General features: G+C 51.7%; 1 protein-coding gene across 1 annotated transcript in view; it reads right to left on the bottom strand.

The window, feature by feature from the left end:
* The window catches only part of DNAH9 (dynein, axonemal, heavy chain 9), a 164,944-nt gene extending 150,979 nt beyond the window's left edge, over positions 1-13,965 (bottom strand). Inside the window, 10 exon segments of the mRNA XM_010008230.1 lie at positions 730-985; positions 1,969-2,095; positions 3,286-3,354; positions 5,825-5,939; positions 6,931-7,081; positions 7,942-8,058; positions 10,120-10,287; positions 11,220-11,453; positions 11,635-11,846; positions 13,890-13,965. Coding sequence (XP_010006532.1) covers positions 730-985; positions 1,969-2,095; positions 3,286-3,354; positions 5,825-5,939; positions 6,931-7,081; positions 7,942-8,058; positions 10,120-10,287; positions 11,220-11,453; positions 11,635-11,846; positions 13,890-13,965 — 1,525 coding nt within the window.
* Between the last annotated feature and the right edge of the window lie 1,518 nt (positions 13,966-15,483).

Here is a 15,483-nt window from a genome sequence, read left to right as displayed (position 1 = left end):
GAAAGAGTTTTTCAGCATGAGGATTTCTGCTTTGCATGTTCCCAAGGGAGGGCACTTGTTCCTGTTCACAAGCTCAAGCCTGATGACAGAAATATATATTCCACTCGTGAGCAGTTTGTTTTCACCAAGAGAAAACAAATTGTCTCTCTCTGCTCTGCTTTGCAGTTAAAACTGATCGAGCAAGAACACTGGTTAAATCATCCCAGTCACAGTGCACAGAACCCACCTGCAGCTGCAGTATTTTTTCCTTCTGGAAAAGAGAAGGAGGTGGCCCTGGCTCACACTGGGGCAAGTCCATCCCAGGGTCAGATGGCTGAGCCAGGGGTTCCCACTCCCTGCACAACTGGGTGGGACACCTGCATGGAGCCACACAAAGGGCCACCAGGGCTGGCACAGGGGGCCCAGCACAGCCAGGCAGCAGATGCTTCAGCCCCAGCCTTGTCACCTCCTTGCCAGCAGTGCCTGCAGGGCTGCCTGCCCTCCCCAAAAGCCCAGGCCAAGCCTGAAGGGAGCAGGATCCTGTCCACAGCCCCAGCAGATCTAGGGAAAGTGGGAAGGAGCAGGTAAGCTGGGGGCTGCCTTTCATTTCCTTAGTGTTGACCTTGCTGGAGGGTCACCAATCCTCCTGGGAACTGCAGCTGGGAACAAGGTGATGGAGATGGGCAGAAGGGGAAATCTGATGTCACCCAAGTGTATGTCCTCTTGTCCCCAAATGCAGAGCTAGCTCACCATCCATCTTCCAGGTCAGTGTTTCCTCTGCCTCTTTCAGCTTCAAGTCAATATCCCTCAGCTGCTCCTGTATTAGAGGGTATTCGACCTCCAGGACTGTCTTCAGGACCTTGTTGTATCTGTTCACCATGAGCTCCAACTTGGCCACCATCTGCCTGTAAGATTCCTTGCAGGAATAGACTTCTGCTGCCACGGGTGGGATAGTTCCCATCTGGCTGCTGGACAGGTAGCTCACCTCCCTCAGCACTGAAACCAGCTGGAGAAACAAGGCAGAGAGCTGAACAGGGGACAATCCTCCCCACTCACCTGGCAGGCCCTCTCCATCCATTCTGAGTGGCTTAGGGGCTTCCTGCTGGTTTATTCATGAAGCAGCACATCCTGGGAAGGGCATGAACACCTCCTAGTCCAAAACCATCTGTCTCTCATTGATCTTTGCCTCTGGTTTTCATCCCAGCCAAAGACAGACAGCTCTGGTAACTACCCAGCCAGCAAACTCTACACAGCCTCTGAAAGCCATGATGATCTCTGGTCCTCTCAGCCATCCTCACCAATTGAGTTTTTCAGCAGTACCAAGTGGAGCTTAGCAGTTAAGTGAACTATAAGATGGCTCCAGTTCTGTGGGTTTGATGGGCTGACTGGCACTGGAAAAAGCCCCCAAAAAACTGCCACCAGCAAAACCAACCATGGCCTCAAACCCAGTGACTCAAATCCTCCTGTGGCCACTTCCTACCAAAGACTTCTGCTGGAGACTTCTCCCAGCCCTCAGGGTCAGTGTATTTTTGAGCTGCAATGCGACCACAATAAGGGGAATTATTAAATTATAAAACCAAGTCAAAATTAGTCCCTGCAACAATAAACCTTTCCTGGGGTTTTTATACCCTTTCAGATTTCAGGTACACATAACACAAACCAACCTTTGTAGATGATGCCCCAACTCTCCCCACACCAGTATCAAATCTGGGCTGGAGCTGCTGACACCAGTTAAACATCTGGCTACTCAAGGACTTTCTGCCACTGGCTTTAGCTGGAATTTGCTCTGCTGAAGCTGCAAGCTGGGATTTTACCAAGGAGGCAGAGCCCACCAAAAGGATGGTCAATTCCTGTTACCCATCATGGAAAGGCATCCATAGACCTCAGCAGAATTGAGTACTAATCCCACCAGACCTCCCACACATGGTGGGGCACAGCTTGGAGACACACCTGCAGGAAGGCAGGGAAGAAACTAGCAGCAGATTTTACCTGGGGATCAAAATTGACTGTGATCAGTTTGGTTTCTGGATCTCGCCGGATGAGCGGTTGAGTCAGACTGTACAGGGACTTCTCAGAGACTGCCTGGGACCAGGCTGCATGTTTCTCTTCCTGGTACCTGCCAGAAAAAAAACCACCCAGAACATCCACCATGTAGCTACCAGGCCAGCAGACCAAGGCATATAACCAAATCAAAACCAAGACCACTTCTGAGGACTGAAGAACACGAAGAAATATTAAAAACCCACCCACACCATTTCCATAAACAACTTGGCCTCAAGGACAAACACCTGAAAGCCAGTGACAGCATCATCAGGAAGGCAAAGATCTCTCAAATACCATTTTTAGCAGGTTTTCAGATTTGGAGACAGAATTTCAAAAGTATTTAGCCCAAAGTAATAGATAAGCAGCTGCTGGGCATTTCCAAACTGACTGAGCAGGATGGATGTCTAATCCCACCTCAGTGCAGCTGCCCTCACATCTCTCAGGGTCTCAGAGAGACCATCAGCCTGAGGGAACTTCAACTGGAGAGCTCGGTGAAACCACTGTGGATGGAAACAGAACTGAAGAGCGGGGTCCTGGTACCTCACATGTCATGGACAGTCCCAGCCACCCAAGCAACAAAATCTCTGCTGAATTATGTTGTCACCTGAGTACCTTGGGAAATGCCAGCCAGAAAACAGCATCTCTGTTGAAGTCCCTCGGGATCCTCAGTTGGTCTGGCCCAGAATTACTCAGCCTCTGTTATGGCAATCAGGAGCAGGGCTCCCTCCAGCTGCCCTGCAGTGCCCAGCAGCCAGGTACCTCAGCTCCCTTCCTTGCTGACAGAGAGCAGGCCCTGCAGAGACATCTCCTTCCTAGGGAGGTGGCTCTTCCCAAGGGAAAACCCAGAATGAACAGCTCAGATTTAACATCAGATGTTAAGACACTAAGTCAGGGGCAGCGAATCCCACTCTGAGCTGTGGAACATACACATTACAACCACTCTAAATATACTCTGTGAATGGGACAAGTGGATTGAGACTTAGAGTCAGCCCAGCTCTCTCACCACAGCAGCTTCTACACCCAGCAGAACCTTGTTTCAACATTCCTGTCAGGCTGCAGGGCTCCCACTGCTCCCATACAAACTTCCCATTTCAAGACACCACAGACAGGTTGTGGTACCTAGCAACAGGATTCCTGCTCCTCTCTCAGCTGAAAACTCCCCCTTACTTGGAAAGGAACCTGCCCAGGCCCTGTGCTGGAAGATGGATTAGAGGAGGAGGATGGTTTTTTTATACTTCAACATTTGCCTGAGCCACCACTTACCTGTCCAGCAGCTGGATCATTTCTTCATACTTCTTTATCACCCTTCTTCCTTCAGCAGAGTCCAGGCAGCTGGTAGCACAACAGAGAAGCAGAGTGTTAAGGTTAGCTCTGTGAGGCTGTGGGTCTCTACCCCTTCCCAGGCTCACCCACCAGCCTGCAGGCAGCCTCTGACTGACTGGGGACCCTTGGATCTTATCCCCCCACCACTGGGAATCATTTTGCTGCACCAAGGCTACCCAAGCCCCAGCATGCAGCTGCTCAGGTGTTTGTACAGCACCCTGCAAAATGAGAACCATGTCCTGAGGGGAGAAGGGCTCTGTGCTGCTGGATGAAGCTTCACACTCTGCATCTGCAGAGCATGGCAACCTCCACTTACCAGCCAGCACTTCCTGAGATCACAGAGGCCCAGAAGGAAGCAGCACTAGATCACTGAATGATGGAACAGTTTGGCTTGGGAGAGACCTTAAAGGTTCCAACTCCCCTGCATGGGCAGGGACACCTCCCAGCAGCCCAGGCTGCTCCAAGCCCCATCCAACCTGCCCTTCAACACTGCCAGGGATGGGGCAGCCACAGCTTCCCTGGGCAACCTGGGCCAGGGTCTTACCACCCTCACAGGAAATAATTTCTTCCTAAGATCCAATCTAAATCTCCCCTCTTCCTGTGTGAAACACTTCCCCCTCATCCCATCCCTCCCTGCCCTTGTCCCAAGTCCCTCCCCATCTTTCCTGGAGCCCTTTCAGGCACTGGAAGCTGCTCTAAGGTCTCCCTGGAGCCTTCTCTTCTCCAGGCTGAACACCCCAACTCTCCCAGCCTGGCTCCAGGGCAGAGCTGCTCCAGCCCTCAGGTCACTTTTGTGGCCTCCTCTGGACTCACTCCAGGTGCAGATCTTTGCTGTGCTAAATTTGTGCCCCTCACACTGCAGGGGTAGAGCAGGGCAAAGACATCCCAGAGTGCAGGAGGCAGAGCCCTGGCCAGGCTGCCTGGGTTGCACAGCAGTTGCTAAACCCAGGGAGGCAACTGGACAGAGTAATTATTATAAAACCATCTTATCCTCCCTGTTTCATCAACAATATCCAAATTCTCCTGAAAATGATGGTCGATTTTGGAGGACATTTTGACAAAACCTTTATTAACCTAAACAAAACCTAGCAGAGGGAGCACCTGAGCAGTCACCACAGGGCAAGCACTGATCAAACCTTCTGAAAGTCAATAAGTCCCCCAAGCAAACCCCAGCAAAACCATCTTTGTTTTTCCTTTTAAATCCTTTTTCCCATCAAGCTGCATGTAGGAAACAGCAGCAGGTCAGCCCTGCTGCAGGGCAAGTTATTAACTGCTCTAAACAGAGGAAAGAAAATCAATGCAAAATGCAGATCTGGGCCCTTCTTCATAGTTTACAGGATTTGCCATTCAGATTTAAACCAGACATGATAACTTGGGAACAGTCCAAGGACCTGTTTCCTTGCACTGATGTCTTCACTGCTGCAGAATAACTGTGCACTTAAAGACACTTCCCTAATGGCAACACAGTGTGAAAGGAGGCTACAAATATTGCACAGTGATGGAAATGGCTTGTTTTGGTCAAGGACATAAAGAAGTGGATCCATTTACTCAGAAACCCATCCAGTACTAGTACAGCTATTCCTCTGAGCTCCAAGGTGCAGTCCCTGGAGCACCTTCAGCTGCCCTCAGGCCAGCACTGCTTTGCTTACAGGGCTGATAAATGCTGCCTCCTGGGGTGCCCTGAGCCACACTCCCACCAGACACCCAGAGGGACAAGCCCTCAGGTGATAAGTGTTCCAGCATCAGCTCCTTCCCTTCATCTTGGGAGATTGCTCCATCACTCAATGCTGAGAAAGCTGAATCTCAGGAAGAAATTGTTTGCTGTGAGAGTGCCAGAGCCCTGGGCCAGGCTGCCCAGAGAGGCTGTGGAGTCTCCTTCTCTGGAGACATTCCAACCCCCCTGGCCACGTTCCTGTGTGATGTGCTCTGGGTGCCCCTGCTCTGGCAGGGGGGCTGGGCTGGGGGAGCTTTCCAGGTCCCTTCCAACCCCTGAGATTCTGGGATTCTGTCATTCTATGATTCTGTGATTCTGCCAGGGCCCAGCCAAGTCTTCACCTCTTCACCAGCCTGGAGACTCAGCTCCATGAGTGCATCCCAGGGCAGTGCAGCCCAGCACCTCTGCCCTTCACAGCCTGGATGATGCCAGAGCTGCTCCCAGGGAGGTTCTGGGGAACACGCTGAGTGGGACCACAGCAGGAAAGGTTCCAACACCTCTTGCAATGGCAAGCCAGGACTATGTCTGAAAGCTCATCTACTACCCCACTGTGCCTCTTAACCACTTCAAAACAAATCCAATTAATGAGTTTCTTTGGAAAAAAAAGCTCTCAAGGAGGCTGGAAAGCCCCGGCGCGATCCCTTCACACCTCCTGGACTCAATATTCCAGCCATAACCACTGAACCACGTTCAACACAGAAAGAAAATCAGATGGATCAGAGACAGGACACCAAGATGGTCATAAAAGCTGGGACAGACACTCACGGGTGGGGGAGGTTCCTGAAGTGCCCAAAGGGCAGCTGGATTCGTGCCCGCAGCTCCCGCGCCCGGCGCCGCGCTCCGGCCACCGGTGGCATGTTCCTGTGCACAGGGGGGGCTCCTGGGGAGGGAAGGACATTGGGACAGGGTTTGACCCAGCATGGAACTTGTAACCACAAACATACACCAAAAGCAGCTCGGCTGCTGCTCAGATTTCCCAGTTTCCTTCCTTAAATCCAAAGATCTGCTACAATAACAAGTGTCCGTGACCAGGGTTGGGCTCCTAGTGCCTCTGGGCCTTCAGTAAGGACCTGGGACCAAAGGAGAAGCCTGGAATATGTTAGACACAGAGCTGATATGCCTGGGATGCAGTCCCTGCTCCCCACAGACACTGATGTAAGGATTTCTGCCCAGGAGCTTGTTCTGACCACCTTATCTAACACCCAGAGAACAGCATCCCCCAAACTGACAGCAAATGATGGACTTGTCCTCCTTCATTAACCTGTGCTGGCTCCAGCACTGCTGCCTCTTCAGGCTTTGCCTGGTTCCAGCACAGCCTTTCTGAGGTAAGAAAACAGGTTGTTTTTCAAAAAGACACACTCTAATCTTCATCATCTTCATCATTCCCTCCTATGCCAACATCCATGGGAAGTAATAAACTTGGAGGAGGCTGATTAAACCCTTGGCTCCAAAGTCCCACTTGTGTGTTTTGCATTTACAGCACTACCAGGGAACTGCTATGAATTCCTACTGGGGAGCATCCCAGAGGGTTTGCAAGTCCCATGGGGTGTTCAAGGCAGCTACACAAGTGTGGAGAGAAACCTCCTGTCACAGCCTTGTTGGGGGGAAGCTCAGCATCTTTCTTCAGTCCCAGCCACATATCATGTCTACACATTTTAAAAAGGATCTTTTTTCTCCTTTCAACAGATTATTTGCTTTGATACTAAGAACAGAGCATCCCCAGGCATTTCCCTTTCCTCTGTAGCTACAGAGGCTGAAAACATTTGTAATTCGGGAAGTTTCGGTTTCCTGACAAAAAGCAAATTATTTCCCTCCCCCAAATTCATCTCCATTGCCTGTAACATCAGTTTGACTCAGCACATGCCACCCACCAAGCTTCAGCTCTGCCCGGATGTGCCTGGAGTAGATCAGCCTGGCATGGTCCAAGGCCCTGCTGAGGGTTCTGGTGAGGAGAGAGTATTTGTCAGCAACATCTGCAGCAACCACTGGTCGCTCCAAAAGGCTCCCAAACATGTCCAGCAACTGCAGAGGTGAAGCAGGGAAAGAAAGAAGAAAAAAAAATTCACAATCCTGACTTCTGCAGAGCCATCCACTGGGATTCTTCCTCCCTAGCCCAGATATCTGCATTTGGAAATGGGAAATTTCATTTCTTTACCTGCTTTTCCAACTAGTCCCTCCCTGCCTCGTCACAGAGATGCTCAAAATTTGTGAGCAAACCAGATTTCAACTGTTACTCTTCAAGTGCTTCCAAAATAGCCACCATCACACTTCCTACAGTCTCTTCTACAGACACAAACATTTTTCAGAAGATACCATTTACTTTTTATGCAGGATAAATTAATTGGTAAAGGAAACAGCCTGGTTTCTACCAAAGCTCAGCTTCCAAATTTGAAATCCATTCATGAAATGGAAATACACCATTAACAGCATTAACAAATTGATATGAACAATAATTATCTGGATTTTAAGAATGGTTCTCACCAGAAAATCCTAGAAAATGCATCATTTCTTCCAACTCACAGAGACAGAAGTAAAACTCCTGGCATCTGAAAGCCTGGTTCCTTTGACTGCTCTGAACAAAAGTCTATTCTGTTTGTCTTCATGAGAAGAGCAGAAACACCCCCAAAGCCTTCAGCAAACACGTTGCTGCCAGTTCCATGGCTGGACAGGTTGTGAGGGACCCACAAGCCTGACCATCACTAACCAAGACCAGCCCAAAAGCTGCAAGTCTCATTGTCCCACTGTCCCTTCCCACTGTCCCACAGCAGCCCTGTGTGCCTGTAACTCCAGCCCAGCCTGGCTTCTGCTGTGATCCTCACCAAGCTGTGGCCAACCCCAGAAGGTTTCCCTTCTCCAAAAGAGAAGGCACCCAACAGACAAACCTTGAAGGTGTGCTCCAAGTCTGAGGCATCATCAAAAGCCTGGATGAAAACAGTGCCCAGGCGCTGGTCGATGTCCTCTACCTTCTGCTGGAAATGGAAGGCATCCTGCTCAAATTCCTGTGGGAAGGCAAACCAGGCTGTGAGACTGCACCCAGAAGGTACCTGCTACCTCCTGATCTAGAGATCTCCCTTCTTCTTATTCACCATGAACCCTCAGCCACTGCAGCAGGGCAAAAGCCCCATTGGGCCTGAGGACGTTCCTGTATTGTCCCATGGCTGAGATCATGGCCCTCCAGGATGGATCCTTTGGTCCCCAGGGCTTTCCACAGACCAACAAGCACTAACTTCAACCTAGAGGCAAATGGGCTATTTCATAGAACCACAGAGTGGTTTGGGTTGGAAGGGACCTTGAAGATCATCTAGTTCCAGCCCCCCTGCCATGGGTAGGGGCACCTTCCAATCCACACCCTCTCAACCTCCACTTGGCCTGAAGACCACACCACCATCCAGGAGACCCACAGATGTACCTGCTGAGTTCCAAATTCAATCCACCTTCAAGCCCAAGCAAGCCCATGGCTTTGGTCATGAGTTGGACACAAGTAGGGCAACAATAAAGGCAGTTCCAAAACACAAGTTGTCCAGAGAGGTTGTGGAGTTTCCACCCTTGGACATATTCAGTCTTGGAGATATTTCACCTGACTGGTCACAGTCTGGCTCTAGCTGAGCCTCCTTTGAGCAGAGGAGGTAGACTAGGTGATCTCCAGAGATCCTTTCCAACCCCAGCAGTTCTGTGTTTCTGCAGTTTCCCTTCTCTCCTGGCATTGCTTTGCTTGAGCCAGTTGTAACAAATCTTTTGAAATAAGCAAAATCTAGTTTTGTTTTCCTACAGGCAACAGAGCCCAAATCAAAGACTGAACTTGACAAACTGGGAGACCAGTCCTTCTGTCGTGACTTGGACAAAGCTGCTAAAACTCAGTCCACGTGTCTCTTTTCTGACAGGACAACACAGAGGGCAACTGCTTTTGCTATCAGCACTGCTGAGCTCCAGCAGAAGTCACAGTTCAGCTAAAAAAGAGGCTCTAGAAAGTAACAGAGGGTGCAAAACTCAAGCACTCAAAAGAACAAGCATGACTCAGAGTCACAGAAAAGGCCAGGGGGTCACTGAAACCAAGCCAGCTCCTGCAGAGCCACCACCACTGCTCCTTCTGTGCTCTCCCTCCTGAAGGGGAGGTGACAGGGAGCAAGCAGCTTCCCAGCAGGATCCACATGGTGCCTGGGATTCCCTTCCCCTTGGGTGTCTGCCAGGAATGGCTGCCCCAGGAACAGTGTGAGACTGGAGCTGCTCCCCAGGGATCTTCCCTGTGGACACTTCAGCTTCACGACTCCCTCCTCTAGAAGTGAGGGCCACGTCCTGCTCACCAGACACAGCAAACTGACCTCAGGGCAAGTGGGACAAGCAGCAAAAGAAATCAAGGGTCCTCTGAAGTCAGACACAACCATGGGACACAGACCCCTCCAGAAGTGCCATTCCCAGCCTTTCTTCATAGCTCACCCAAGCTGTGCAGCTCAGTGTCAAAGCCAAGAGCCAGGAGGCCCATGGGTGATGCCTGGATGGCACATGTTGGTGTGGGCACCTGTGATCCAGGTGGCCACTGAGCCATGACCCACAGGACTGGGGATATTTCTTTAATTAAAGCCCTACTGATGACAAAGCAGAGTCCTGGAGTTCAGAACACCTGGCTGCCAGGTGTTCATCCAGACCAGAGCAAACACAACCCCAGAGATGACCTTAGCTGGCCCTCACCAGGCAAGCCAGACACCAAGAGCAGGAAAGCAAAGAGATGGGAACCTTGATACAACCCACACCCCAGCAAGCACCACGTGTCAAGAAACCTAGTGTAAAAGGCATAATCATCCAGGCTTCTCAGCTGCACTGGTCTAAAGTCCTGAACCAGAAAGATATGCTAGATACAGACCTGCAAGACCTCCAAGATCTCTGCAGGGAAGGCCAGGGGCTCCCTGTTCCCTACAGGAACAGACCAGATCCTGCCAAAAGGAGGAGGAAGCTGGGAAGAGGTCAGCAGGGCTGCAGGTGAGCCAGGGCTCCAAAACAGAGGAAGCTGCTGCTTTAGCAACAGGCACGTGTTGCTGGTGTTCCTGCAAGCTGGTCCCACCTACCGTGTTGGTCAGGTCAAGACAGTCATAGGTTCTCTCTGCAAACACCTGGTATGCCTCCTGGAATTCCTCATGCATGTCCAGCACCTGCTGGCACAGGGCCTTCCCTCTGATCCCACTGAGCTCGATCTTTTCCAGCTTCATCAGGTCCATGGCTGTGGCCAGGAGATCCTTCAAAGTCAAGAGGCAGACACAGGTTTAGATGCTGACAGAAGAAGATGACAACAGTCACAACACAGAGCTGCTCTGGCTGCCAAAGGAGCTCCCCAGCCACGCTGCTGGTGCTCAGGCTGACTGCCACAATGGGAAGGAGGGTGCCAGGTTCTACCTGTCCTGGGCACCCACAGCTGCTCAGAGCAGGTTCCTCCCTAGTGGGACCTGCTGCTGCCACCTGAAATGCTGTGTCAACTGTGAAATTGCTTTTAGGAGTGTTTTGAGGGCAGATCCAAAGCAACACGTGCCACCCTGATGTGTCACCCAGCACAGCTGGGAATGCCAGTTTTAGAGGTATTAACAAGGAGCTCTGAGGTACCTGAACTGTCCAAAGCTCCTGCTCAAACCTCCAAGTGGGTATTACTGACCCTGCCCAGCTGGCCTGCTCTGCTGAGATAGGGATATGGAGCCCTCCCTTCCTATCCCCTGCAGCCTGGCCATGGTGCCACCTCCCAGGAAAAGCCCCCTCACCCAGCACTGCCACCATGCCTGGCCTCAAGGGGACCATGTGGCCCCTCCAAGCCAGGAAGGACCCAGCTCCAGGGTGTCTCTGATGAGGACTGTATTGCTTTGTTTACAGCCATGCAAACCACAGCTCCCAGTAATCCCAATTCCCTGGCCCCAACAGGAGCAAGGAGTCCAACAGGACTCTTGGGAACAACCTACCAACCTGACCAGAAGGACACACTGGGTACCTCACACATGCACCGAGCAGGACCTGGTAAAACAAGGTCCCAGCCTTGCTGTAACATGAGACTTCAACAGCCAAGAGAGCAGCCCCATCCCCTGGCATCAGGTGAGGCTACAGCAAAGGAAGATGCCAGCAAATGGGTTCATGACTAGAGTGCTCTCCTGGGGGATTGCAATAATTTTCAAGACCAGAGTCTCACCTCCACCATCTCCAGTCTCCTCAGGAAGCTGTTCAGCCTTGCAAACACCATTATGCTGTGGAAGCTCCACTCCCTCACTTTTTGCCCTGGTTCATAGTAAGTGTGCAGGTTTCCCCTTCTCTCCTCAAACATCCCTTTGAATGCAGTCAGGATGCTGAGCACCATCTGCACCTTGCCCAGGCTCTCTTCCATCTCCCCTTTCAGAAGGTCTTCTGGAGACAAGTACACCAGGGCCTGGAAGAGCAAAACCACACCTGAGTCCCTTCTACATCACAGCAAATGGTGACTTCTTGCACTGAGCATGTTTGAACCTACCTCTCAAGAATGACTTGGCCAGGGAAGGACAGGAGAAAGGAGGAGAGAAGGGGCTTTCATAAAAGAGAACAAACTTGCCTTGGGAAACATGGACACACACCTGCTGGATGAGGAGGTTGCAGATTTCCTGGAGCAGCACCACGACCCGTGTGGGCACGTTGTAGTGCTTGGAGGTGACCCAGATCCAACACACCACGTGGAGCAGGGGGAGCAGGAAAGGCTTCACCTCACTGAACTCGACCCTCTCAATGTCCTCCAAGTGGGGCTGGAGGGGCAGCAGGTGCAGGTGGATGTCCTGAGCTTCTGCCAAAGCTGTGTGAAGAGACGGTAGGAGGGGTAAGATCCAGCAGGGGTGCTGGGCTCACCTCACCCATGGGGGGGTTCCTGGGAAAACCAACAGCCCTGGCAAGCACCAAGCACACCCTGCCTGTGTGCTCACCCCAAAACACTGCTCACCCATGGTTGGAACCAGAGAAGGAAACAAAATAAGAGGATGGCAAGGGAGAGGGAGCTGGGACAGGGCTTTGTGCAGAGCCTGAGCCCACAGCTGCTGACTGAGCTGTGGGGAACGTGGCTGCAAGGGCAGCCCTGCCCTCCCCAGCAGCAGGACACATGCTGGCTGGAGAGCACCTCGGGCAAGAAAGCACCACAGGTCTTGGCCTGAGCTGATCTTGGCTCAGAGTTGGACTTTGCAGCCCCTTACCCACTGGGCAAACAACCACAGTCCCACTTGTCCTGGCTGCAACAACAAACCTGTCAGCAGTAAAGTGAGCAGTGTCTGACCAGCTGAAACTTTCAGCTGAGCTTTGTCCAGCTGTCTGGTTTTACCCTGAAAAACTGTCCCTGCAAGCATTAATAAACCAGGCAATCATTATGCAATTAAACCTGTGGACCAACAAGTGCCAGAAGTGCTTGAATGCACATAAAAACAACCCTTAAAGCCCAAAAACAAGGAAGACAAACCCCCACTATCACCACCACCCTCCCAGCAATGAGGACAAAGCAGGGGAAGGGTAGGGGCTTAAAAGCAGGTGTGTATTGTCCACTTAGGATTAGTATTGGTGAAATTGGATTTAAACTAAATATGTGATGGTTGTTTGTTTGCTTGGGGGTTTTTTTCATTAGAGTCTTAAGACATTAATTAGGCTGACAATGATCTCTTGGCTTCTTATAAAAGGCACGTTTCTGTAGCCCACATAAATTGCACCTTGTAGAGGGTGACACAGATTCTTAAGAGGTTAAATGTCTCCACGTGAAGGGGTGAAGAACAGTCTCAGCTGTCAGCATGTGCAGAGCTAGCAAAGCCTGGATGGTTTTGTCTTGCCAGAGAGCAGCTGGGTTGAAGATGGGCAGAGGGTTGCTGGGCTGCAGGGGCTGGAGCAGCAGGACCACCATGGTTCTCACCACAGTGAGGAATTTGCAGTGTTTCCTTTGGCTGGACTGGGCTGAGTTCCTCCAAGCAAAGCTCACCAGAAAAGAGATGATGTTTGATTCAAGATAGCTGCATCTTTTAAGGCAAAATTTGCTTCACCTACAGGCAAAAAAATCATCCTGCCTTCTAAGTTCTCTTATGACTGAAATGAACAAATGAAAAAAGGTCTTTGAATCCCTAAACTGGGAAGTGGAAATTTGTCATTTGCTCTGCTCACATCCAGGGAGGAGAAGGTAAATCTGCTGATACACACCACCACCTGCAGGGCAGCCTTGCCACAATCTCCCTGACAAGGTGGCCAGGAGAGCTGTGGGGTGGCCAAGCCTTGCCAGGGATGTGAGCCCTGTGGGACAGAAGGTGCCCTGTGCATCCCACCCCCCAGCTCTGTGTGACACAGGTGCCAGCAGCTGCCTGCTCTCATCACAGGCCTTCAACTCCTGAAGTGCCATCCGTGTTCCTTTAGCAGTGACCCTGGGGCTACAGTGGCCAAAGCCTGGGGAGCAGCAGTCTAACCACAGCCTGGGGAGTTTCAGTTGGCTGCCAGGTCTGTCCTGTCCCTCAGCCCCCATTCCTACAGGCTGACACCACAGGAGCTGCTTCAAGTTGGGGCAAGTCCTGCTGGATTCATGTGAGTGCTTTATTACAGCAGAGTGAACTCCCAAATCCATGCACCCTGACCTTTAGGAAAAGTCTGGCTCAACAGATCAGTGTCCCAGCCTGGAGCCAGAAGCAGCAGCAGCCCAGTTCCACTCCAGCAAGCAGAGGAGAGGGCCCCCAGTGTGGCTGCAGATCCCACAGCCACAGCAAACTCCAAGTGCCCAGTGTCCCTGCAGCCACATCAGGCTTGAAAGCTCTAACACCAAGCTGTGAACAAAGGCCAGGAGTCAGCACAGAGACCTGGTGCAGCTGCCCAAGCATCTCACCTGCCTCAACATCCATGAGCAGGGATTGGAAGGCTGGGACGTAGCAGCTCCCAATTCTCTCCAGCACCTCCATCATGGTCCTCACCTTCCTTGCTCTCAGCTGACTGTAAATGCACTCCAGGTCATCACACCTACAGCAACCAAGGCAGGTTACAAGCTCACACTGGGGAGCATCAATTGTTCCTCCACACCATCCATTTCCCCTGGGCCTGACTCAGGATTTCCTCCAGCTCCACACAGACTGAGTCCCCACAGTGAAACTGGAGGAGGCTCCTGAGGAGCCACAGGCAAACCCCACAGGACAACAAGCCAGCACTGGGGTTCACCAGGACAGCAGCTCTGCCACTGGCAGGACAGTGCTGAAAGAAGGCCTCAGGTGTTTCTGCAAGCACCAGTGACAGCTCTCCAGCAGGCAGGGCTCTGCCCCATGTCAGCCTCTGCCATCATGACACAAAGGTTTTCAAAGGGCAGGAGGAAATTTCACTCCCTGGCTCTTGAGCATCTAAACCCTGTTGGGCATCACCAGCTGAAGGCAACAAAAGACAGCAGCCAGCTGAGCTGCACCATTTCCAGAAGTCTCTACAGAAGGTGGGCAGCAGCTCTTACTCCTGTGTCTGGTTCCTAGTGAGCAGTGATTAAAAAAGTACTTCCAAAACAATTCCCTCAAGGAACCCCCCTGGGCTGGGGCCACAGGAAATCTCAGCTGGCCTGGCTGCCCAGTGACCCCCCTGACACTTTGCAGATCATCATCATTTCACGTGAGGGAACAATTTTCCTTAGCTCAAGTCTTTACATGAACCTGAGGCAGCCTCAACTCCTAGAAGCAGCTCTGCCTGCCACCAGCACTCTCCCCCCACCCAAAACCAGGGCCCAGTGACCACCAGGGTACCTGTTCTTCCAGAACTCCAGTTCCACCCTGGGGCTGGGGTTGCTGCCCTGCCGGAGAGGCTCTGAGGACTCTTTCTTCAGTGCTCCCTCAATCTGGTGGCTCCAGCTGATGATGGCTGTCTCAGTGGCATGTACCAGAGATTTACTTACCAGCTCCAGGCTGCAGGAAACAGGGCATGGGGTTAACTTTGCTTTCCACTTGGTGTGCTCTGTTCACTTCTATCTGCTTAAAATGACCTCGTGGGCAGCTGGATTTTACAGGTTGTGTCCAGATTGGTCTAGATAAACACTTCAAAACCATCAAAAACTGTAAGGTCTTGCTGTTGCTTTAACACAGGAATTACACCCTGGAAAAGGGATGAAGCCCTGCTGCAGTGTGGGCCAGGACACACTGCTCAGAAAATCAGTGGTGGAAATGAAGAGGCAGTTGCCACCACCTCACACAGCCATTCCCTGGTGTATCAGACCCACTGGGGTCAGGGCCAGACCTGGAGGGTCACACGTCCAGCAAGATCATCTCTCCCCATGCTGCCCTCCCTGAACCCACTCTGTATCACAGTCATTATCTCACTGAATTTGAAGAGAAACCCCACAACGTGGGCTGGCACATTGGGGACAGGTCACCCTGCTGCCTGGGAAGCAGTAACTTCCCACACAAGCCCACCCACACCACGTCCTGTCCCAGGGGTGATGAATCCTCCTGCAC

This window comes from Chaetura pelagica, unplaced genomic scaffold (assembly GCF_000747805.2).
Source record: "Chaetura pelagica isolate M959 unplaced genomic scaffold, ChaPel_1.0 scaffold471, whole genome shotgun sequence".
In the NCBI taxonomy this organism is placed as follows: domain Eukaryota; kingdom Metazoa; phylum Chordata; class Aves; order Apodiformes; family Apodidae; genus Chaetura; species Chaetura pelagica.
Note: the sequence above shows the minus strand (reverse complement) of the source record. Positions and strands in the feature narration are given on the sequence as shown.